At 38.3% G+C, this 23,156-nt stretch overlaps 1 protein-coding gene across 17 annotated transcripts in view; it reads left to right on the top strand.

Moving 5' to 3' along the window:
* DICER1 (dicer 1, ribonuclease III) overlaps positions 1–23,156 on the top strand; it is a 97,057-nt gene that overhangs the window by 38,038 nt on the left and 35,863 nt on the right. For 15 of the 17 annotated variants that reach the window (XR_012159551.1, XM_073349547.1, XM_073349541.1 and 12 more), the window contains 7 exons: positions 1,456–1,652; positions 3,243–3,405; positions 3,933–4,063; positions 6,170–6,304; positions 7,923–8,083; positions 14,834–15,002; positions 16,562–17,034. Coding sequence is in view for 15 of the 17 variants with exons in the window: in XM_073349547.1 (XP_073205648.1) it covers positions 1,509–1,652; positions 3,243–3,405; positions 3,933–4,063; positions 6,170–6,304; positions 7,923–8,083; positions 14,834–15,002; positions 16,562–17,034 (1,376 nt within the window). In the remaining 2 variants the exon portion in view is untranslated. The other 2 variants (XM_073349555.1, XM_073349551.1) reach the window with 2 other exon arrangements.

Below are 23,156 nucleotides of genomic sequence, written 5' to 3'. Positions count from 1 at the left end.
ACGTTCATGCAAGTTTTCTGAAATTAGTTTCGATGTGTCTCACCAAATTTTATACTTGTATGAGCAAAACCCATAGCGTCCCCAGCTACAAAATTCACAGTATTCTCAACTTCTCCTTTGTTTTGAACTGTACTTTCTTCTTTGGAATTCTGTAGCTGTTCTCTTCCGAACTTGACAATTTCTACTTAGTTGAAACTAAAATATTGGATCCAGTCTGCCAAATGTCAGCAATATTGTCATACAGTTCCTTGGCTAATGAAGTGTATGTGTCTTCTTCATCAAAATACATTTTGGCCTAGGGAAAAATGCATTGGGCTAGGAGTCAGAGTCCTCCCTCTTTCGCTGACTGGTATTAATTATGAGTGATTCATAGCACTACTTATTGAGAAAGGTCTTGGGTGTCATACCCCTGAAGTGAAGACCCTGAGACACTGCTGAGAGTAGAACCTCTTTGACAGAGCCAAATCTCATCAAGTAAACCAGACTGCCTCTCAGAATAATTAGGCCAAAGCTTCATGCTTGCCTGTGCTGTCTGTGAAATGGGGCTACTCCACAAAGCACTGTGAGGCGCACAAATGAATGATCCTGTTGAGCTATGTTATCACATACCATTTTCTACAAGGTGGTGAAACAGGATTGCTATGGTTTTTTAATCATTTGCTATACATTTTTGAGGTCCTTGATGCACACTTTTAAAATTTAAATTAAATTATTAAAATTTTAATCTATTACACCATTACAAAATTAAAATATTGATTTGACCTCTACATGTGTCTGGCTTAAAAATTAATACATTTTTTGCTGTCAAAAACATTGTACCCAATGAGTTTCTAGTTTCCCTAATCTGACTGATACTCTGCATTGTTTTTTCTCCTGGGGAATATTCAGAGGGAAACCTGTGTCACATTATTTCCTTATCAGAATTTTTCCAGCGAAAGAGAGACACTTATCTCTGTTCTTTTCAGAATTTTAGAGAGACCAAGTGGGTGAGGCAATATCTTTTATTGGACCAACTTTTCAGAATTTTATCATCTTACTCTGTTTCACTTAAAGTGGAAATTGCACAAATCTGTTACTTCTCATCTCTTGTAATTGAATATATTTCTGGATCTTGTCAATAGAGACTGTATTAACAGAATTAAGGCAAATTCAAGAGTGTGAACCTGACGTTACTCTGGGTTGCCCCTTTAAAAATGTGGATTCTCTGAGTTTGTGACATTGGTTAATAATATGCTGTCCTCAGTATAAATATGAAATTGAAAAATGTCTGTTTATTTAGAGCTCTTAATTTACCTCTTTCTTATTGTTGTTCCGTAGATATGAGTAAACAAAAGGCTAGAACTTCCAAGAAATAAAATTCCAGAAAAGGTGTTTCCAGATAAACTCATACTGAAAGCCTGTCTTTTGCTTTGTGCTTTTAATAATGCATGATTTTAATGCCTTATTTTTTCATAGTAAGCTGTGCTGGAACAAAAATGCAATGAAAGAAACACTGGATGAATGAATGAATGAAAAGCCCTGCTTTGCAATCCCTCAGCATGGCAGGACTGCAGCTTATGACCCCTGCTTCCTCACCAATGGGTCCTTTTTTTGGACTGCCATGGCAACAAGAAGCAATTCATGATAACATTTACACGCCAAGAAAATATCAGGTACTAATGACAATATTATTTTTCATTGTATATGAAAAATATTTCATTTTCATTCTATCTGTTATTCGAGATTACCTTCATGAGACTGGTTTTCTTGTTTTATGTGCATTTGTGTTAAGAGCTTTCCACTGCAGTGGGACCACTGGATCGAGATGGTAAAGGAGCACTCAAGGACGATAAGGCCATTGCGGAGAAACTAAATGAATTCTTTGCATCGGTCTTCATGGCTGAGAATGTGAGGAAAATTCCCAGACCTGAGCTATTCTTTTTAGGTGACTTATCTGAGGAACTGTCCCAGATTGAGGTGTCATTAGAGGAGGTTTTGAAACAAATTGATAAATTAAATAGTAATAAGTCACCAGGACCAGATGATATTCACTCAAGAGTTCTGAAGGAACTCAAATGTGAAATTGCAGAACTACTAGCTGTGGTTTGTAACTATCATTAAAATCAATTTCTGTACCAAATGACCGGAGGATAGCTAATGTGGCGCCACTTTTTAAAAAGGGCTCCAGAGGTGATCCTGGCAATTAGAGGCCGGTAAGACTGACTTCAGGACCAGGCAAACTGGTTGAAAGGACCAGGCAAACTGGTTGAAACTATAGGAAAGAACAGAATTGTCAGACACACAGATGAACATGATTTTCTGGGGAAGAGTCAACGTGGTTTTTGTAAAAGAAAATCATGCCTCACCAGTCTGCTAGAATTCTTTGAGGGGGTTAACAAGCATGTGGACAAGGGGGATCCAATGGATATAGTGTATTTAGATTTTCAGAAAGCCTTTGACAAGGTCCCTCACCAAGGGCTCTTAAGCAAAGTAAGCTGTCATGGGATAAGAGGGAAGGTCCTCTCATGGACTGGTAACTGGTTAAAAGATCGGAAACAAAGGGTAGGAATAACTGGTCAGTTTTCGGAATGGAGAGAAGTAAATAGTGGTGTCCCCCAAGGGTCTGTACCGGAACCAGTCCTATTCAACATATACATAAATGATCTGGAAAAAGGGGTAAACAGTGAGGTGGAAAAATTTGCAGATGATACAAAACTACTTGTCTTGTCTACACTAGACGCGATAAATCAAGCCCCGATAGATGGATCACTACCTGTCAATCCGGCGGGTAGTGTAGACGTGGCCATAGAGATTAGAGACTGCTGCTGCCTTTGATCTAATGGATCTGGTCCTTTTGCTCAGCTGGTGAGACTCATATTTTTAGATCCAGAAGTCATCTGCAGGAATTAAACCAAGGACACCGAACTAGGGACATCATTAAATGTAGTAAAGATTTATTTAATCAGATATTTACAGCACTAGCAAAGTGAGGTACTGTATAAACCAGGTTGTATTTTAAAAGCTAGAGCTGATAACTTGTTTCCATGTTTTGAGTGAAACCTGACAATGTACTTTGTGGTAAATAAATTTCTTGTCCTATAAAGTCAGTGGTAGTTATTGGGGACTAAGTTAGCTTTAAAAATACCCATTGGCTCATCCACAGTTCATGCAGGTACAACTTCTGTGGACAGTGTTTGCTTTTGTTCGTTGTTTTTAATTACTCCACGTGTGCAAATAGTGACTTTTATCATTTGCAAATCTAGGTTGAACTGCTTGAAGCAGCTTTGGATCATAATACGATAGTCTGTTTAAACACTGGCTCAGGGAAGACTTTTATTGCAGTACTACTTGCTAAAGAGCTGTCCTATCAGATCAGGGGAGACTTCAACAAAAATGGAAAGAGAACAGTTTTCTTGGTCAACTCAGGTAAGAAAAAAATGGGGTTTATTTGTTTGGTGTATGTGTGTGTGTTTATTACGGGAATAATCCTTAATAAAAGTAAGATAAAAGTGTCCAGTTTTGTTTCTGACATTCTGCACAAAATTGCAGGATAGAATTACATTTATTCAGTGAGACATAGTTTGAAGTTTCTTCATGTCCTTTACCCCCATGACTTTTGTCCACTAGAAACTCCACTTTTTTTTTTTCTGCTGTTTTGCTAGTTCCCAAGACCAGACCAAGAAGTGAGGTGAGGGCCAGTTTACTTTGAGATGTTGTTTAATTTCTGATCTTTCTTGGTGGGGGATGAGAGACAAATATGGAATGGTATATTGTGAGCCGCTATGCTTCTCCGCATGGTGCTTGATTTTTGTCTTATAATTGTGTATATCTAGTTTTATACTAATTTTAAAGGTGTTATAAAACTCATGGATACAATGGCATGTACACTTAAAACTAAAGTATTTAAAAATTCTTTGCCATTTTGTAACTGAAAACTTTTTTTTTTTTTAAAGCAAATCAAGTTGCTCAGCAAGTGTCAGCTGTCAGGACCCATTCAGATCTGAAGGTGGGGGAGTATTCAGTTTTAGAAATAATTGAATCATGGACAAAGGAGAAGTGGAATCAAGAATTTGCTAAACATGAGGTAAGATATGTAATATAAACTGCCAAAAAAGTGAAAAGTTTACAGTTCAGGTGATCTGGGGAAGAAACTAATTTTTACCCAAACTAAATGCTATGTGACCAAGTCCTTCTCATGCTCAGTGCAAAGTTCAACATACTTGGGGTATTTAGAGGCAAACATAGAGATGCAATATTCCTGAGAGTATCCACTGTGTGTCTTTGAGAAGCTGGGCTTCCAATATTCCTTTTTTCAATCACCCTATCTTCCATGACAATCAATATTGGTATTGTTGAAATCCCCCATTATTATTGCGTTTTCTGTTTTTGTAATCTCCTCTAATCTCCCTGAGCATTTCACAGTCACCATTACCACACTAGTCAGGTGGTTGGCAGTATATTCGTACTGCTATACTCTTATTATTCAAGCATGGAATTTCTATCCATAGAGATTCAGTGTTACTCTAATATTTGCACTATATTTGACTCTATGGTTTCTTTCACATATAGTGCTACTCCCTCACCAGCACAACCTACTATGTCATTTCTGTATAGTTTGAACCTTCATAATACTGTGTCCCATTGGTTATCCCATTGGTTAACATTGGTACAGTAATAGGGGCTCAAACTATATGTATTCCCCAAATAATAACAAAAACAGAGGACCAGAAAAATGCCAGTATTGCTAAACAGAGTACAAGAGGCAGTGAGAAACCAAAAGAAATCCTTTTAAAATTGGAAATCTAACGTCCTACTCTGGAAAATAGAAAGGAGCATAAACTAGCAAGTCAAATGTGAAAGTATAATTAGGCAAGCCAAAAAAGACTTAGCAGAGCAGCTAGCAAAAGACACAAACTAACAGCAAAAGTTAAAATACATCGAAATCAGGAAGCTTGCCAAACAATCAGTGGGACTGCTGGGCAATCAAGGTGTTAAAGGATCACTCAAGGGGGAAAAGATTGTTGGGAGAAACTAAATGAATTCTTTGCATTGGTCTTCACTGCAGAAGATGTGAGTAAGATTCCCATAACTGAGCCATTTTTTGAGGTGACATTTTTGAGGAACTGTCCCAGAATGAGGTGTCAATAGAGAAGGTTTTTCGAACAAATTGATTAAATTAAACAGTAATAAATCACCATGAGCACATGGTCTTCACCCAAGAGTTCTGAAGGAACTCAAATATAAATTAGCAGAACTACTAACTGATGTGTCACTGATTGCTTAAATCAGCCTCTGTACCAGATGACTGGCAGATAGCTGATGTGACATTTGATTTATTTATTTTTCTAAAGGCTCGTGAAGCAATTCTGATAATTACAGGCTGGTAAGCCTAGCTTCAGTACCAGGCAAATCGGTTGAAACGATAATAAAGAACAGAATTATCAGACACCTAGATTAGCTCAATAGGTTGAGGAAGAGTCATCACGGCTTTTTTATAAGGAAATGTTGCCTCACCAATCTACTAGAATTCTTCGAGGGTGTCAACAAGCATATGGGCAAGGGTGATCAGTCAATATAGAGTACAGTACTTGCACTTTCAGAAAGCCTTTGACAAGGTCCCTTACCAAAGGCTCTTAAGCAAAGTAAGCAGTCATGGGATAAGAGAGAAGGTCCTTTAGTTAATTAGCAATGTGTTAAAAGACAGGAAACAAAGGGTAGGAATACTGGTCCGTTTTCACAATAGAGAGATGTAAACAGTGGGGGTTCCCCAAGGATCTGCACTAGGACCAGTATCGCTCAATATATTCATAAATGATCTGGAGAAAGGGGTAAATAGTGAGGTGGCAAAGTTTGCAGATGATACAAAATTACCCAGGACAGTTAAATCCAAAGCTGACTGTGAAGCGTTACAGAGGGATCTCTCTCAACTGGATGATTGGGCAAGAAAATGGCAGAAGAAATTCAGTGTTAAGTGCAAAGTAATTCACATAGGAAAACATAATCCAAGATAAACATACAAAATGATGGGTTGTAAATTAGCTGTTATCACTCAAGAGCGAGATCCTGGAGTCATCCTGGATAGTTCTCTGAAAACGTCTGTTCAGTGTGTAGTGGCAGTCAAAAAAGCTAGTAATGTTTGTGGTAACATGCTAATAGCTAGTATTTGTTGCATTTCTCTTTGTATTTTTAGGTTCTGGTTATGACATGTCATGTCATTTTGAATGTTTTAAAAAATGAATACTTATCCCTGTCAAACATTAATCTTCTGGTGTTTGATGAGTGCCATCTTGCAATCCAGGACCATCCGTATCAAGAAATTATGAAGGTAGGTCGTCATTATTTAACCTTTTTATCTTCAGCGTCTCTAATTTCACTGAGATTCAGATAACAAATCTGTTAGTGAAAGCTCACTGGCTAATTTGACTTAGTGTAAAGATTAGTACTTAAAATCATTTTGGTGTATATTGCTCTCAAGAAGGAAAATATTTGAATTGTGGCTACCATTTTATGACAGAGTGATGTAGCGACTGGTAGTCAATGCTTTAACGCTATTCAAAAATATAACTCTTCATAAAATTGTTTTATTTGGTGCAGTGTAGGTTTTTGATAAGACAAATTGTAAATATACTGTAGAGTTTCTTGATTAGATAATTTATTCTAGTGTATTTATCTCAAGTAATTTTATATTCTTATTACAGTGTTCCAATTTAAAATATGTTTACTTACAATTGGGGCAGTAAGGACAATCGCACTTTATTTTATTTCGTGTAGATGACATGGGCTTCCTTCATTAAGCAAATTGCTTGGAAACAAGAACTTAACACTTGTTTGTGGTAAAATTTCAGACTAGTAACATGAAATATTTCTAACTTTTACACTGCAGCTTAAATATGGATTTGTACCTTAAAAGGTGTTTCGTGTTTTTAAAATAAAATGTTTAAGTGTCACTCCTCTTCAGTACAAAACTGAGGATGAGAAACAATGGGAAGTGTACAGTGTATTTTGGGATGCTGAATTTACTGAAGAGTTATTGGATTAAATGGACACCAGTGATGACATAGAATGGTGAAGCCAGTAAATTTACCATAACGTACATTGGTGATTGGTCAGGAATTGATGTAGTAGTGCAGCTAGTTTTATTGTGAATTTAAAATTGAATCTTTTTCTGAGTAAATGAAATTACTGGACCTTTAAAAAGCCATTGATAAAATATCCATTTGAGAGAGTGTGGATGTTTTTGTATTTTTTAAAATACGTGGGTACTGATTTCTAAAGCTTTAAGCTTTCTTTTGTTGTGAGGGCATTTTTGGCCCTGTGCATTATTTGCCCTAATTGAGGTGAACCAAGCAACTCAAAGAGCATCTCTTTCTGTATTTTTTTTTTTGCCTTCATCCTTCCTTCTTCCTCCCCTCCTTCCCCAATGAATGACAGGCTTAACCAGGGATCATGTAGTAGGTTTAATTTTTTTATAGTGGTATTTTAATCCTTTGACATGATGTAAACACTTAAAATGTGGTCATTTTTATGGTATAAATGTTGACAAGGTACCTCACACTGCTTTTATGTGCTTTGAATATCTCTACTTAATAGAATGTTTAGCAAATTTCTGCCTTTATATACTTTTACTAAAACAATAAAAGTTAAAATTTTATATTTAACATGTTTTAATTTTCTAATTTAACTTTAGTTGGTTAGTTATATTAGATTGAAAATATCCATTGTTCTTTTTCTGACACCTGGTGCTGAAATACTAGTTGAACCTGCGATCTAGATATCTATCTGTAAAGAATCAGAGGGGTAGCCGTGGTAGTCTGGATCTGTAAAAGCGGCAAAGAGTCCTGTGGCACCTTATAGACTAACAGACATCTGTAAAGATGCACTCAGGATGCGTTGGTGGAGGAATTGACAGTTTTATTACCCTGCTGTTCTGGTTTACTTCACAGATCTGTGAGAACTGTCCATCCTGTCCTCGAATCCTGGGATTAACAGCTTCCATTTTAAATGGGAAATGTGATCCTGCTGAGTTAGAGGAGAAGATTCAGAAACTGGAGAAAATCCTAAAGAGCAATGCTGAAACTGCAACTGATTTGGTGGTCTTAGATAGGTACATTTTAACATACGATTGTCAGTGTTAAATTTATATCTGTGTTTTCATATCAATAAGACTGAGGAAAGAACACTGTTAGTAGCTATGTGTTTTAATGTTCATGTGTGTATATATATATATGTGTGTGTGTGTATCTATAAAATTATACATACAGTGCCATCACTTTATAAAAAAAAATTGATGCTAAGTTTCTTTCTGAGTAGTGAGAGCTTTTAAATATTTTTAAAAGGTGCTGTGAAGAATTACCTAAGAAGAGATTTCTGAAAAGCAGCTGTTCCTTAGATTGAGAGCTTTTGGGGGCAGGGACTACGGTTTATTATGTTTTGGAAAGTAACTAGCATATTATCGGAGCTGTCATAACCTGTGAGCTGGTTTTGGCAGGATTTTACAACTCCCACTACAATTACAACTCCCACTACAAAGTCTTGCAGATTTTAAAATGTTACTATGGTTAGAAAAAATGACAAAAGCAATTCAGAAATACTATCGCAGATAAGGACCGTTTTCCGTATGTTGGTATAGAGTCAAGAACATTGTGGGTGCTACCTACATGCAAATAAATAGTAATAATACTATGGCTCTTGCTTGTCACGTAGCAGAAGAAAAATATGTACATTCATCAACTTCTGCATCCATAGTCAGTGAGTTAATCGTAATTGCCCCCCCACCGTGTTTGGTTGGTATAAACTTAAGTAGTTGCTTTAGTTAAGACAAAGTAAAAGATGGTATAATCACTTTATCCACTAGCATACACTTATAAAGGGGCCCTTATCTTAACTTACTTGAACAATTCTCTTGCAAAACTCACTTTCTTCTTTGAGTGCTGGTTCCTATGTGTATTTCATAGGATCCATCCATGAGTCCTGCGGCACTTCTCCCACTTGGCATCTGCTGGATCTGTCAAATTAGGAGGTGGAGGAAATTGATCTGGATCCCCAGGTATCAATTATAGCAACATCCTCATTTCTGGATGAAGGAATCACACTATCTTCACTGGACGACCAGAAGCAAAACCAGGAGCTACTACAGAGAATAGTGAATGACCTTCAGAACCACTGGAGGAGATCCAGGATTCCCAGCACTGACTGCTTGATGTTCTGCAACCTACAGGTCCAAGCAAGGTGGCACCACTTAGTTATCATGGAGCCCGCCAGAGTGGTCTGGCATACCCCAGACTCCTGTACCCCCACACCTAAAAGAACTAAGATGCTTATTTGGTCTTGGGCAAAGGAGATGAATTCCTTTTCATCCATCCAGTGCCCAACTCGTGGTGGTGCAGTCAGCCACAGAGAGAGCAAGGTCACAACATCCTAAAACGACCCTGGATGAGGAGGATTCTGAGGTTGGAACTTTTGGGAAGATAGGTATTCTCCTGTGACCCTACAATTCTATATTACTATTTGAGGCTTTGTTACTGTAAAAAGATTTTAACTTCTACTTTAGACTTGCAGACTTTAAGGACAAACTTCCCCTCGAGGACACAGTCCAATTTCAGTCCTTCATAGAGGAAGGCAGGCTAGTGGCAAAAACATCCCTACAAGCTGCAGTGGATGGAGCTGACATGGCAGCCAGAGTGGTAGCCACTGGTATAGTTATGAGGTGTAAGTCTTAGCTTCACTCTTGAGGGTTCCCCAGGGAGGATCAGAACATATAGAGGACTCACCATTCAACAAATCAGATTCAGTTTAATGAGAAAACTGATGATTCTCTATGCTTGTTGAAAGACTCTAGTCTAGATCAGCCATCCACACTCTGGGAATTTACCTCCCGGCCCTGAAGAGAAAACACTGCAGGCAGGTGTATAGACCAAGATCCATCCCCTCCACAATCTTTTTATCACCAGTGTCCAGCCAAGCCTCTGCGCAAGCAGCAGAGGACTCCTGGGCTGAAAATCGAGGCCTCTACCCATTCCACCCACTTGCAAAGGGCTGCGTTTGATTCTTCAGTTGAGAACCTCCTGTCGTTATTGATGCCAACAACTTCTAGCCCTATGTCTTTGGGGGCCAGCTCTCACTTTTTGCCCACAATTGGAATGCTATCACAACAGATATTTGGAGTCTAGAAATTATCCACTATGGTTAATCCATCAGACTTCTCTCCTATTCTTCCCACAAATCCACTTCCTGGTTCCTCTTCAGAGATCACTTTCACAAGCAGATTCTTCTCCAGAAGGTGGGTTCTCTTCTCCAACAAGGGGCGACAGAATGACTGTCATCTCAGTATCAAGAGAGGGTTCTGTTCCACATACTTTTTTTTTTTTTAAAGTCCTCCAGAAAGATGGAGAGTGGATACCCATTCTGGTCCTTCAACAATTAAATATCTTTTTTTCAAAAGTCAAAATGCAGGATGGCTACACTAGCATCAATAATCTCCCTCCTCTATGTGGGGAGAGTGGTTCATGACTCCTTGACACGAAGGATGCTTATTTTTCATATAGATATTCGTCCATCCCACAGAAAGTTTCTTCAGATCCTGGTAGGTCAAGTGCATCAATAGTTCAGAGTCCTTCCCTTTGGACTAGCAACAGTGCCCAGGATAGTCATAAAGATTTTCTCTGGGGTGGCAGCCCAAATGAGACGTCACAGTTACTTAGGTTTCCCATATTTGGATGATTGGCTCCCAATAAGTTGCTCCAACAATAAGGTCAGGTTGGTGACTATGTTACTGCTTTATCTTCTAGCAGTGCTGGATGTCTGCATGAATAAATAAAAGTCCATCTTGATCCCCACACAGACAGTAAAGTTTATTGGAGTGACATGACTTAATTTCAGCAAGAGCTTTCCTCCCCACAGAAAGATTCCAGTCAGTGAGCAATCTGATATCACAGATTACTTGCAGACCAAATACTACGGTTAAAGTATGCCTAACTTTACTAGACTATTTGGCCTCTTACATTTATGTGACGTGATTCACCAGACTTCAGCTATGCTGACTACTGGCTTGGCTCTGGTCCATCTACTCACCAGACCAGAACCACATCAACACCAGAGTGACTGTTCTCACAAGGATCATCACCTCTGTTACCTGATAGTCGAATCTGGAACCACTGCAAGTGAGAGTCCACATCAACACTCCCACTCTTAGTGCCACCATCATAACAGACTCATCCCTTCTGGGTTGGTATGCTCACCTGAATAACCAGACCGTACACTTGGACCCCACAGGAGGCCAGACTGCACATTAACCTGCTAGAAAAGAGAACAGTCTACCTCAGCCCATCAGCTTGCTCTCTTGGTCTGCAGTCCCTCTCTTGCTTCAGGACAAAAAAAGACTTTAAAGAGCAACTAGCAAACGACACAACTAACAGCAACATTTTTTTTAAAAGTACATCAGAAGTAGGAAGCAGACCAAACAATCAGTGTAGCCACCGGATGATCAAGGTGGTAAAGGAGCACTCAAGGAAGACAAGGCCATTGCTGAGAAGCTAAATGATTTTTTTGCATTGGTCTTCACTGGAAACAATGTGAGGGAGATTCCCACACTTGAGTCATTCTTTTTAGGTGACAAAACTGAAGGAACTCAAATTCAAGACTGCAGAACTGCTAACTGTGATAAGTAACCTATTGCTTAAATCAGCCTCTGTACAAGATATATTAGCTAAACTCCAGTCAACACCAATTTAAAAAAAATAAAAAGGCTCGAGAGACAATCCTGAGAATAACTTCAGTACCAGGCATATTGTTTGAAACTATAGTAAAGAACACACAGATTAATACAATATGTTGGGGGAGAGTTAACACAGCTTTTGTAAAGGGAAATCATGCCTCACCAATGTATTATAATTTTTTGAGAATGTCGTTAAGTGTGTGGACAAGGGTGATTCAGTTGATATAGTGCACTTGGATTTTCAGAAAGACTTTGATAGGGTCCCACACCAAAGATTCTTAAGCAAAATAGGGAGTCTTGGGATAAGAGGGACTGTCCTTTCATGGATCGGTAACTAGTTAAAAGATAGGAAGCAAAGGGTAGGAATAACTCGTCCATTTTCACAGTGGAGAGAGGTAAATAGTGGGGTCCCCCAAGGAACTGTATTGGGGCCAATGCTTTCTATCATATTCCTAAATGATCTGGAAAAGGGGTGGCAAAGTTTGCAGACAATCACCTCCAAAGTTGACTTCGAAGAGTTACAAATGTATCTCACGAAACTGGGTGTCTGAGCAAGAAAATGGCAGATGAAATTCAGTGTTGTTAAGTGCAAAGTAATGCACATTGTATGTTTAGCTGAGATGATGGTTTTCCAAAGTGATGGGTTGTAAATTAGCTATTATTACTCAAGAAATGGATTTTGGAATCATCGTGGACAGTTCTCTGAAATTATCTGCTAAGTGTGCAGTAGCAGTCAAAAAATCTAACAATGTTAGGAACCATTAGCAAAGGGTTAGAAAATAATACAGAAAATATAATGGCACTATATAAATTCATGATACTCTTGCATCTTGAATACTGTGTGCAGGTATGGTGACCCCGTCTCAGAAGAGATATATTAGAATTGGAAAAAGTATAGAGCAGTGCAACAAAAACTGTTAGGGGTATGGAACAGCTTCAGTATAAGTATAGATAAAAAGACTGGGACTGTTTAGCTGGGAAAAGAGGCAGCTATAAGGGGCTTTATGATAAATGATGTGGAGAAAATGAATAAGAAAGTTTTATATACCCCTTCACATAACACAAGAAACAGGGGTCACCCAATAAAATTAATAAGTAGCATGTTTGAAACAAACGTATGAAGCACATAGTCAGCCTGTAGAACTCATTGCTAGGAGATGTTGTGAAGGCCAAAGGGGTAGTAGGTTCAAAAAAGAATTAGATAAGTTCATGGAGGATAGGGCCATCAATGCCATTAGCCAAGATGGTCAGGTACACCTTATGCTCCAGGTGTCCTCAAACCTCTTGACTGCCGGAAGCTGGGACTGTGTGATGGGATCACTCAATTTCCCTGTTCTGTTCATTTTCTCTGAAGCATCTAGCACCGGCCACTGTTGAAAGACAGGATCCTGGGCTAAATGGACCATTGGTCTGATCCAGTATGGCCATTTTTATATTCTTATGTTCTTTAAAATATGGAAGAGTCAAATAGGACCTGTTACCTAGCTAAATGGAGATGCTTCTCTACCTGGGCGCAGGTCAGTCAGCCTTCTTCAGACTCTGCAAATATTCCAGTCATGTTAAATTACCTCCTGTCATAGAAGAACTCGGGTCTCTCTCTTAGCTCACTGAGAGTCCATCTCATAGCAATCAGTACTTTCCTTCCTCCAGTAAATGGATGTTCCATTTTTACTCACCCAACAATAGTGAGATTCATAAATGACCTTTCCGCCAATGGTCAAGCCTTACCTCAATGGGACCTCAAGCTTGTCCTTTCAGTACTCACCAAACCACCATCTGAACTTTTAGCTATATGTTCTATGTTCTCACCTTTCTGTGAAAGATGCATTTTTAGTTTTTACTTCAGCCAGAAGAGTAAGCAAGATGGGGGCACTCATGGCAGACCCACCATATACAGTTTTTCGCGAGGAGACGGTTTCCCTTCACCTTCATTCTAAATTCCTCCCTAAGGTAATTTCTGAATTTTTTTGTCAGCCAACCAATCCACTTATCTGTTTTCTTCCCAAAACCTTTTTCTTTTCCATTGAAGAGAAAACCTTCATTCCCTGGATGTCAGATGTGTCCTGACATTCTATTTCCAAAGGACCAAACCGATGAGAAAATCACTGACTGTTTCTCTCTATAGCAGAAAGGTTGCAAGGACAAGCAATATCTTCTCAGAGAAGCTCTAAATGTATTTCTGGTCACATCACCACGTACTACTAGTGTATCCATCCCCTGGATGGAGTACGGGAATGCTCAACGAGAGAGCAAGCTGATTCTGTAGCATTTCTGTGGGAAGTACTGATACTGGATGTATGCAGAATGGCTATCTGGAGTTCCAGTCACACATTCACAAAACATTACATGCTACTTCAGACCTCAGCTTCAGTGGCAGCGGTGGGGACTTTAGTCCTTCAAGCATCTTTACTGCCAGCCTTCTCGAACCCCGTCTCCAGTCTCAATACTGCTTGTCAGTCACCCACATGTGGAATACACATAGGTACTAACACTTGAAGAAGAAATGAAGGTTTACTTACCTGTAACTGGAAGTTCTTCAAGATGTGTGGTGTCTAGCTTTAGTCCACTACCCACTCTCCATCCTCTCTGCTTTGGATCTCATTGGATTTGCAGTTAAGAAGCAGTGAGGGCCAGTGCCTCTCCGCTTCTTCCTCTTATACCCTCAATCTGGAGCACGAGGAGAGCAATTGGGCACTGCTTGTTGAGAATCTCCGGATGCAGGTACGTGGCAGGCATGTGTACCCATGTGTGGAATATAGATCGGAATCACACATTTCAAAGAACTTCAGTTACAGATAAGTAACATCCATTTCATACGTGACTTTGACACTCACTCCTGAAAAATTCAAATATATGCGTTTGGCTCCTGCATAGTGTGTGAATTATATTTATGTAGTCTTTTTTGAGAGATACTAACACTAAGGCATTAAAAAATAAGTACGCTGTTTTGATGTCCTATATAATATCTTAAACTGTGTATTCATTTGTTTTCTGTTTTTCTGTTTACTACCAAAAAAATTTTAAAAACTCTCAAATTGGTTATGGCTGTCCTTCCTGTTTAATGTATAGCCTTAGTAGCTAAAAACAACTCTGACTTTCAACAGCTGTGGTTGACCAAATCTTTTGCTTCTCTCAATGAAGATATACTTCTCAGCCATGTGAGATTGTGGTAGATTGTGGACCATATACCGACAAAAGCGGGCTGTATGAAAGATTGTTAAAAGAATTGGATGAAGCACTTAACTTTTTAAATGACTGCAACATATCTGTACATTCAAAAGAAAGAGACTCTACGTTAATTTCTAAACAGGTAAGGACGTTATGTCAGATATAAAACACATACTTAGATTTTTATTGCTGCTTGTTCATTGCTTTCCAAGTTAATTACAAAAACTTTTATTTTAGTTCAGCCAACCTAAAATATATTAACAAAATTAATCTTAATTTCCTGTGACTGATTTCCTTTTCCTGTTTTCCTTTGAACCGTGGGTGAAATCTATTGAAGTCAATAGCAAAACTCCCCCTGATGTGAACGAGTCCAGGATTTCGCCCCCGAACTCTGTTACTTTAGAACTTTGTCAGATTTGTGGATCAGATATATTTTCTTTTTCATTTTGCATAATTATTTTATTGCTTATACATTGGCCATTATTGTTAAGACCCAGTTACTTTTCCAAATAAGATTTTAATAGTGCAACAACAACAAGAAAATGGTGCTTCAGGAAGTATTCTGAAAAAGTATCCCCAGTTGGTGTCATAAGACGAAATAAACTCTCAGCCAGATACCCTGTTTCAAACTCTCTGCTTCTTTCAGTTCCCATGTTCTTTGAGTCTCTTGAGTTACAGGAGCATTGCCTACATTACCTGCCAAACAAGCTGTAGAGAAAGGAGTGCAGAATTGCACAGGGATTGCAAAGAGTCTTCCCGATATCTCTGAGCAGTCAGGAATGGAGAGGCGGAGAAGAGAGAAGGATAGTTTTTTCAAGTGGAGTTTTGTAGAGCCATAAAAAACCTCATGGTCCAACATTTTAACTGTATTGTGATGCTTCTATTGTAATATTATATCAGGATGTGATGGGTCATGAAATTGTTTTAGTGATATAGCAACATCACAACACAATGTTAGGATGTCACGCTATAGTGTTTATGTGGCATTTGGCCATTTAACTCAATGACAAAGATGCCTTTCCATCAGGTTGAGTACTGCAACACTAACCCTATTTAAATTAATTGAAATGAAATTTATTTTTTCTTTAAACTGCTCTTTTCTCTGTTTAAAGTGTAGTTTTCATTTCCTGAGTTTAATTAAAATGGTTTCCTTTGATAGAACAGACTTAATGAGCTCTAGTTAAATACATTGAATAATATATAATGAATTGAGAGCCTTGTTTGTGGAATTTCTTGGCAAATTATCAGTCTCAGATAATGATGCAAAAGTGCCTATGGAAAATATTGCCTTGTTTATAAACCTGTTTCCCCATTAGACTGTGGGGATAATACTGTCCAGTTGCTCATAACTGCATTATGAATTATTTTTTAGCATAATTATTTTGAGGCAAATTTCCAGATTGCAATGGCATCAGACTACAAAATAGTAATTAAATCCTTCTTGTCCAAGGACAAAAATGATAAAATATAGAGTGTAGCTCTAGCGGCTGGTGTTTCTGGTGAAGTATTTTTACGTTTTCTCCTATCAAGTTTGTGGGGGACTTCTAAATGAAATAACTTGTAAATATATTTTACAAAGAAACCAACCACTATTGTGCCTACAATGAGGATTATCCTCATATTAGAAATGAAAGCCCAATATAAAATGAGTAAATTATTAATATATCCTGTTGAACTGGGGTTTGAATTCATTTGTTGTAGATACTGTCAGACTGTCGAGCTGTGTTGGTTGTTCTGGGACCCTGGTGTGCAGATAAGGTAGCTGGAATGATGGTGAGAGAGCTACAGAAGTACATCAAACATGAGCAAGAGGAGCTGCACAGGAAATTTTTATTGTTTACAGACACTTTCCTAAGGAAAATACATGCACTGTGTGAAGAGCACTTCTCACCTGCCTCACTTGATCTGAAATTTGTAACCCCGAAAGTAATAAAACTGCTTGAAATCTTGCGCAAATATAAACCATATGAGCGGCAGCAGTTTGAAAGTGTTGAGTGGTATAATAATAGGAATCAGGATAATTATGTGTCTTGGAGTGATTCTGAAGATGATGATGAGGATGAAGAAATTGAGGAGAAAGAAAAGCCAGAGACAAATTTCCCTTCTCCCTTTACTAATATTTTATGTGGAATTATTTTTGTGGAAAGGAGATACACAGCAGTCGTCCTAAACAGGTAAAGCTTTTAAAAATGAAAATCTTAAAGAATGTAACACTGACAAAAGGAAAGGTGTTTTAGCGTTATCTAGGAAATTAAGTGTTGTATTTCAGAAAAGCCACTCCATTTTGTGTTTAAGAGTCAAACAAGAGACCTAGAACATTTGTCCAAGAACCAATATGAGCTTTTGAGTAAAATTTTCAAAAGTACCTCAGTCACTTTTGAAAATAGGACTTAGGCTGCAAAATCACTGAGGCACTTCTAAAAATTTACACTGTGAATTTTATCCTGTGACCATATATCAATTTGATTCCAGTTTAGTGGAGCCCAAGCTGATAATTGTAAGTTCAAAAAAAAGAAAAAGTTTATACATGCAATATTGGAACATTTGGAGTTTACAGAACTCTTTATTCAGAAAATGTCAAGCCCTTGTTTTTGCTTATCAGCAACAAAAAAAGGTGGCCACTGGGGCATCTGCCAAAAAATATTGAAGATGTGTGCATACTCTAGTTGCATAAGGTATGTTTCTTTTTTCCTGAAAAGGTGATCTGCATTAGCCATAAGTTACACCACTTTACTAGTAAGTGCTGATTGCCCCAAGTAAACAATGAAAGAGGTAATTCAGCAAATAAATTCGTTTTTCTGTTTTTAAACTGCTAATATGCTGAAAAAATACCCCCATACAATTTATTTTGTGCGTTCATGTATTAACATTAAATATTTTTACTTACGTTACAAGTTTAAACAGGCGGCAAAGAATCCTGTGGCACCTTATAGACTAACAAACGTATTGGAGCATAAGCTTTCGTGGGTGAATACCCACTTCGTCAGATGCTCTTTGCCACTTTTACAGATCCAGACTAACATGGCTACCTCTCTGAAGTTTAAACAAGATCTCTCATGGAAGGAAATGAAAAGTTATTCCACCTAACGGTACATGTCCTCTACTTCTCCATGCACAAACATACACCTTGCCATTTCCACAGCTGTCATACACCACAGATCTTGCTCCACAGCCTTAGCACTGTTCTGTTTTCACCCTTCTGTTCACATCATTTTACCAGAATATTTTTTCCCCAACAATAGCAGTTGGTTGTGTAGGAAGATACTAAAGGGTTTTATGCAGAAGGATGGTTCAACGGTGTGATCTGGGAGGTGAGTTAAGAGTGCAGTTCATGGTTTGTGGTGTACAGTGGTTGTGGGTGAAGTAGAAGGCCTGTATTCTTAGCTCAATTTTACATTTCCTTGCTTTTGTGGATTTGTCAGGAAGTGTCTATAGCAACCCCAACTGCTTCCAAATTATTTTTTTTTTCCTGTGGTAATTTCCTGGGTTGTTTCTACAGCTTAATTAGGGTGGGTAACAGACCTGTGGGGATGCAAGGACACCAAGAGAATGTTATCCTTCGATAGTTATGCATGAACTCTTTGTTATAGGATAAAATCTGCAGAAAAACCTCCATGGGGGAGCAACCCTTATGTGCAACCAACCCCTACCAATCAAGTTTGCATTCAGCAGTCCCTATCAATCAGGCTTACATGTACCCCCCCTCTCCTCATTCTCTTTTCCCTCTCCTCACCCCACCAGATCAATCAGTGGAATTTGTATGAGCCTGCACCTTGCACTCATCTTTCAACCACACTCTCCCATTCCAATCAGTCTTCTGTATACCCATACAGCAAGCAAGGTTATATGCCCCATCAATCAGGTTTGTGTTCACTCCAAATACATTTTCCGTTATAAAAATAGTGGATAATTGCTAAAAATGACCCTAAATCCAAAACTGTCTTTAAAAACAAAAACAAACAAAAGCACACTCTGTTGCTTTGGGGCTACTCAGGATCCACCTCTCTACTAATTTTTGTGTAGATAGACAATATTTTTAATAGGTATCAGTCAACAAGGAAAAGTTTCAGAGCCCAAATTTAAAGACTTCCTGTTTAGTTTCTCTTCACAATTTTTTTTACATAAATTCTGTAGAAAATTCAGAGGACATAAAAACTAACCATGTTTGAAACTTCACACCAACTGGTCTCCTCCATTTAGAGAGAAACAGGATTTTATGCTGACTGTTAAGCCCATTTTGGAACACAACTGTGGAGTCACTACTAGGCACCTCCATAACTTTTTGTGGGGTCAGTTTTCCCAACTGTAAGACACATTGGCTAAAGTCGAGATTTGGTAAAACTTTGTTGCACTCATAAAATGTTTTCATATCTAATTACCTGTTTACATCCATAGACACACAAATGAAAATGTCTGCCATGGATGCACATATGAATTCTGAAGAGGCATGAATTAAGCCATGTCTGTTTGAAGATTTGGCCCACATTTTATTGAAAAGCCTGCAGCAGTTACAAGAGCTTATTGATTTTTGTTCAGTGGAGTTTTCAGTAAATGCTTGCTATACTTTTTTTAAAAAAACTGCATAGCTAAATAATTTTATTTTGGAAAGAAACGTAATGTTCTGCACCTGCCAGTACTTAATATTTATTTGGAATTTGGGCCTGATCCAAAATCCACTAAAGTCAATGGAAAGACTTCCATTGATTTCCGAGTTTTGGATCAGAACATTTATGAAGTGTGTTTTAATTGAATGTACACTTTAATTATTTGATCACTTGACCTATCCTTTGAACTGTGCATTTCCCCACATGCACACTTTCAGTGTATTTTATCCTTTTTCTTTGCCTTTTTGCACCCATAAATGTTCATGGAAGTGTATTATGTGATACAAGTCAAGTCTTCCAGTGAAATGAATACATGTTTTTAATAACTTTTTAAAAGGTCTTTACATTTAATGAAATCTGATAAATATGCCTGGCAACCTGAAATAAATATTACATTATACTTCAGGGAGTAAAAGATTATGAAGTCACAGTTCATATAGACTACTAAATGATAAATTTGATTCAAATGCTATTGTACTTTTTCCATTGCACTGTACATACCTGCATACTTTACATGATATATAAATCAAACTACACCCTGGCTGCCACAACACTTCAAACTTACAGTACATTTTATTTATTTAAATTTATAAAGAATTAACAAAAAGGCACTTACCTTAAGACTCCGGACAACCTTCACATGAGTTATGGTGACCAAAGTATAAAATGAGCATTGAGCATCTAACTCCCACTCCAAAAGTCAACCACTGAACAAAGATTCTCAAAAAAAGTCTCCCCACACTCACGCGAGTTCCAAACTTAAGCTGCATCAAACTCTTCCTTCTGCGTAGAATCATATGGTTAAAAGGTACCATAAGGGTTATGGAGTCTAACCCCCTGCCAAGGTGCAGGATTTGTTGTTTCTAAACCATCCAAGACAGATGGCTATCCAGCCTCCTTTTGAAAACCTCCAGTGAAAGAGCTTCCACAACCTCCCTAGGCAGTCTGTTCCATTGTCCTGCTGTTCCAAAAACATTTGTGAATAGATTGGGTTTACAGATTACTTGGAAGGTCAGCAGATCCAAGGTGTTTCAGACCAAAGGCTGAAGACCCCTCACTACTGCCAGTTCCTTGCCCTTTCAGTTGAGAGGGATTCAGCTCAAAGGCATCCGCTGATTGCAGTTGCAGCAATAGGGCACACAGAGAGAGGCATTCTTCCCAAATCAGAAGATCCCAAAACATTTAGGGTTTTATGTCATAACCAACACCTTAAATTTCACCTAGAAGCCAATAACCAAGCCCTGCACATCATGAAGTGGGGCCAGATCAATATACAGGCACTGTTGACTTGTTTTGCTGCTGTTATAGTAATAATTACACTTGGTCTACAGCTCCTGGAATTATGTAATGGAGTCTGATACTGGTGGTAAAAAGGGGTGCATGGATATGTCTACACTGCAATTGAAAATCCTCGGTTGCCTTGTGCCAGCTGACTTGGACCATGTTTAATTGTGGTGTAGACGCTCGGGCTGGTGGGAGAGTCCCAGAGCTCAGGCTGCAGCCTGAGCCTGAATGTCTATACTGCAGTTAAACAACCTGTTAGCCCCAGGCCTCCGAGCCTGAGTCAGCCAGCACAGAGCAGCCTTGGGAGTCTAACGACAGTGTACACATACCCTGTGGCAGAAACAGGTAAGAATTTAATATGAAATGATACTTAACTACTAATCCCTTTCTTCAGAAACAGGATTATTGCCTAAATTGTAAATATTACTGGTCAAACCAAAAATTGGCCTAATCTGTGTATAGTTATGATCACGTATCATTTTCACCCACTAGTTACAAATGCACAACAAAATCAGTTGTCATAAATTATTAGATGTGTGTTAAAAGCATTTGTTCATTCATTGCCATAGGTATTTTTTAACTTATATTTCAGTTGTATACCTCGGGAAATGTGGGGGGAAAATTCTATTTAAGAAGGTTTTTGTTATACTTTTTACTGTTTTTTGTTTGTCCATATTAAAAAAACACAGTATATGTGTGACATTCCTGGGAACAATCCAGACTAATGAAAAGTTCTGTCACCCTGCCTTGCACCATTGGGTGCCTTACAATGCCTTGCTGAAGGGGCTCCCACCTCTGCCACTCACAAACAGCCTTCCAGCATGCAAGCCACACCCTGTGTGTGTGTAACTACAGCCTGCCAGCCACACTTGGGTTACACTCTGGCTCTCCCCAGCCTGGATTATACTGCAGGGTGCCCCCAACACACCCTCAGTCTTAGATTTCCCCCCAGAAATCTGCCCAGCCCTCTCCTGAATAATACAAGTTTTATATAAAGTCCATTATTACTTTAATAAAAATAATATACATGCAACTTGCCATCCCAACTGGATTTTTCCAGACACTTCAATTTAAACACACTTGCTTAGCTAAAACAATAAAACAAGTTTGTTAACTAAAAAGGGAGAGATTTTAAGTGAGTACAAGTAATGGGGCATAAAAGTCTGAAATGGTTACAAGAAAAACAAAGATAAGTTAAGCACTCCAGTAGCATTTTAACTTAACACGGTTACATTCAAAGCAGAGCTTTCTCTCCACATCCTTCTTAGGATCAGGTCAGGACCCCTTCTCCCAGAATCCAATGAATGCTTTCTTTGTTGCTTCAGGTTTCAGAGTAACAGGCGTGTTAGTCTGTATTCGCAAAAAGAAAAGGAGTACTTGTGGCACCTTAGAGACTAACCAATTTATTTGAGCATGAGCTTTCGTGAGCTACAGCTCACTTCATCGATGCATCCGATGAAGTGAACTGTAGCTCACGAAAGCTCATGCTCAAATAAATTGGTTAGTCTCTAAGGTGCCACAAGTACTCCTTTTCTTTTTGTTGCTTCAGGTACCGTCAGTGCGGATAGATAGGGAGAGAAAGGGAGGTGCCTTGGGGTGTTTATCCTTCCTTTTTATAGTTTCAGTCCCCCCCCTTTGAAAACATTTCCAACTGGGTACCAGGGAACCAAAAGTCTATGGGGAAGGATGATTCCTGCTGCTTGTTCCTCACCAGTTTGAGCTTCCTTTGTTGTTTCCCTTCCTGCTTGATGACTCTGTTTACTGTTTAAATGCAAATTAAGCAGATCACACATTCCTTTGTTTGAGAGAGACCTGTTTGCCAACCTCAGTTTGGAACACATGGAGTTAACACCGTATAGTAGAATCTTATAACTTCACATACAGTGTTATCACATGCATTTTATCAGGAGGATACTGACCAGCAAATTGAGATTTTCAAATGATACTTTACAAGGCATATTTGTACAAAGATAATTACAATACTGTGTAGGTTGTGAATACATGGATACATTCTGTCACAGTATATTACTAGTTTACGGTCAAAAATAGAAGAAAAGAACTTAATACATTTTCCTGTAAGTAATTGCCTGTGAAGTTGTGCACTATGAAATGTTATATCTCGATGTCATTAATTGTATATTTCTCTACAACTGAAGTGCATTAAGACCTAATGCAATCTTTAATAGAAATCCAAATTTGAGATTTATTTCTTTTGATCATCTTTGATGGGATAAAAGAGCTTTAGAATAGGAATGTCATCTAGAAGAAGAAACAAAGGTAAAGATTTTCAGGGTCTGACTTTCCAAAAAAATAAAAATAAAAAAAATCAGATACATAACTGCCCTCCCAATTTTCTGCAATATCCCTTTCTAATGGTTGGACCAGGGTGGGATTGAGATGTTCATACA

Source organism: Lepidochelys kempii, chromosome 6 (genome assembly GCF_965140265.1).
Source record: "Lepidochelys kempii isolate rLepKem1 chromosome 6, rLepKem1.hap2, whole genome shotgun sequence".
Taxonomy (NCBI): Eukaryota; Metazoa; Chordata; order Testudines; family Cheloniidae; genus Lepidochelys; species Lepidochelys kempii.
The sequence above is the reverse complement of the archived record's forward strand: the minus strand, read 5'-3'. Positions and strand labels throughout refer to the sequence as shown.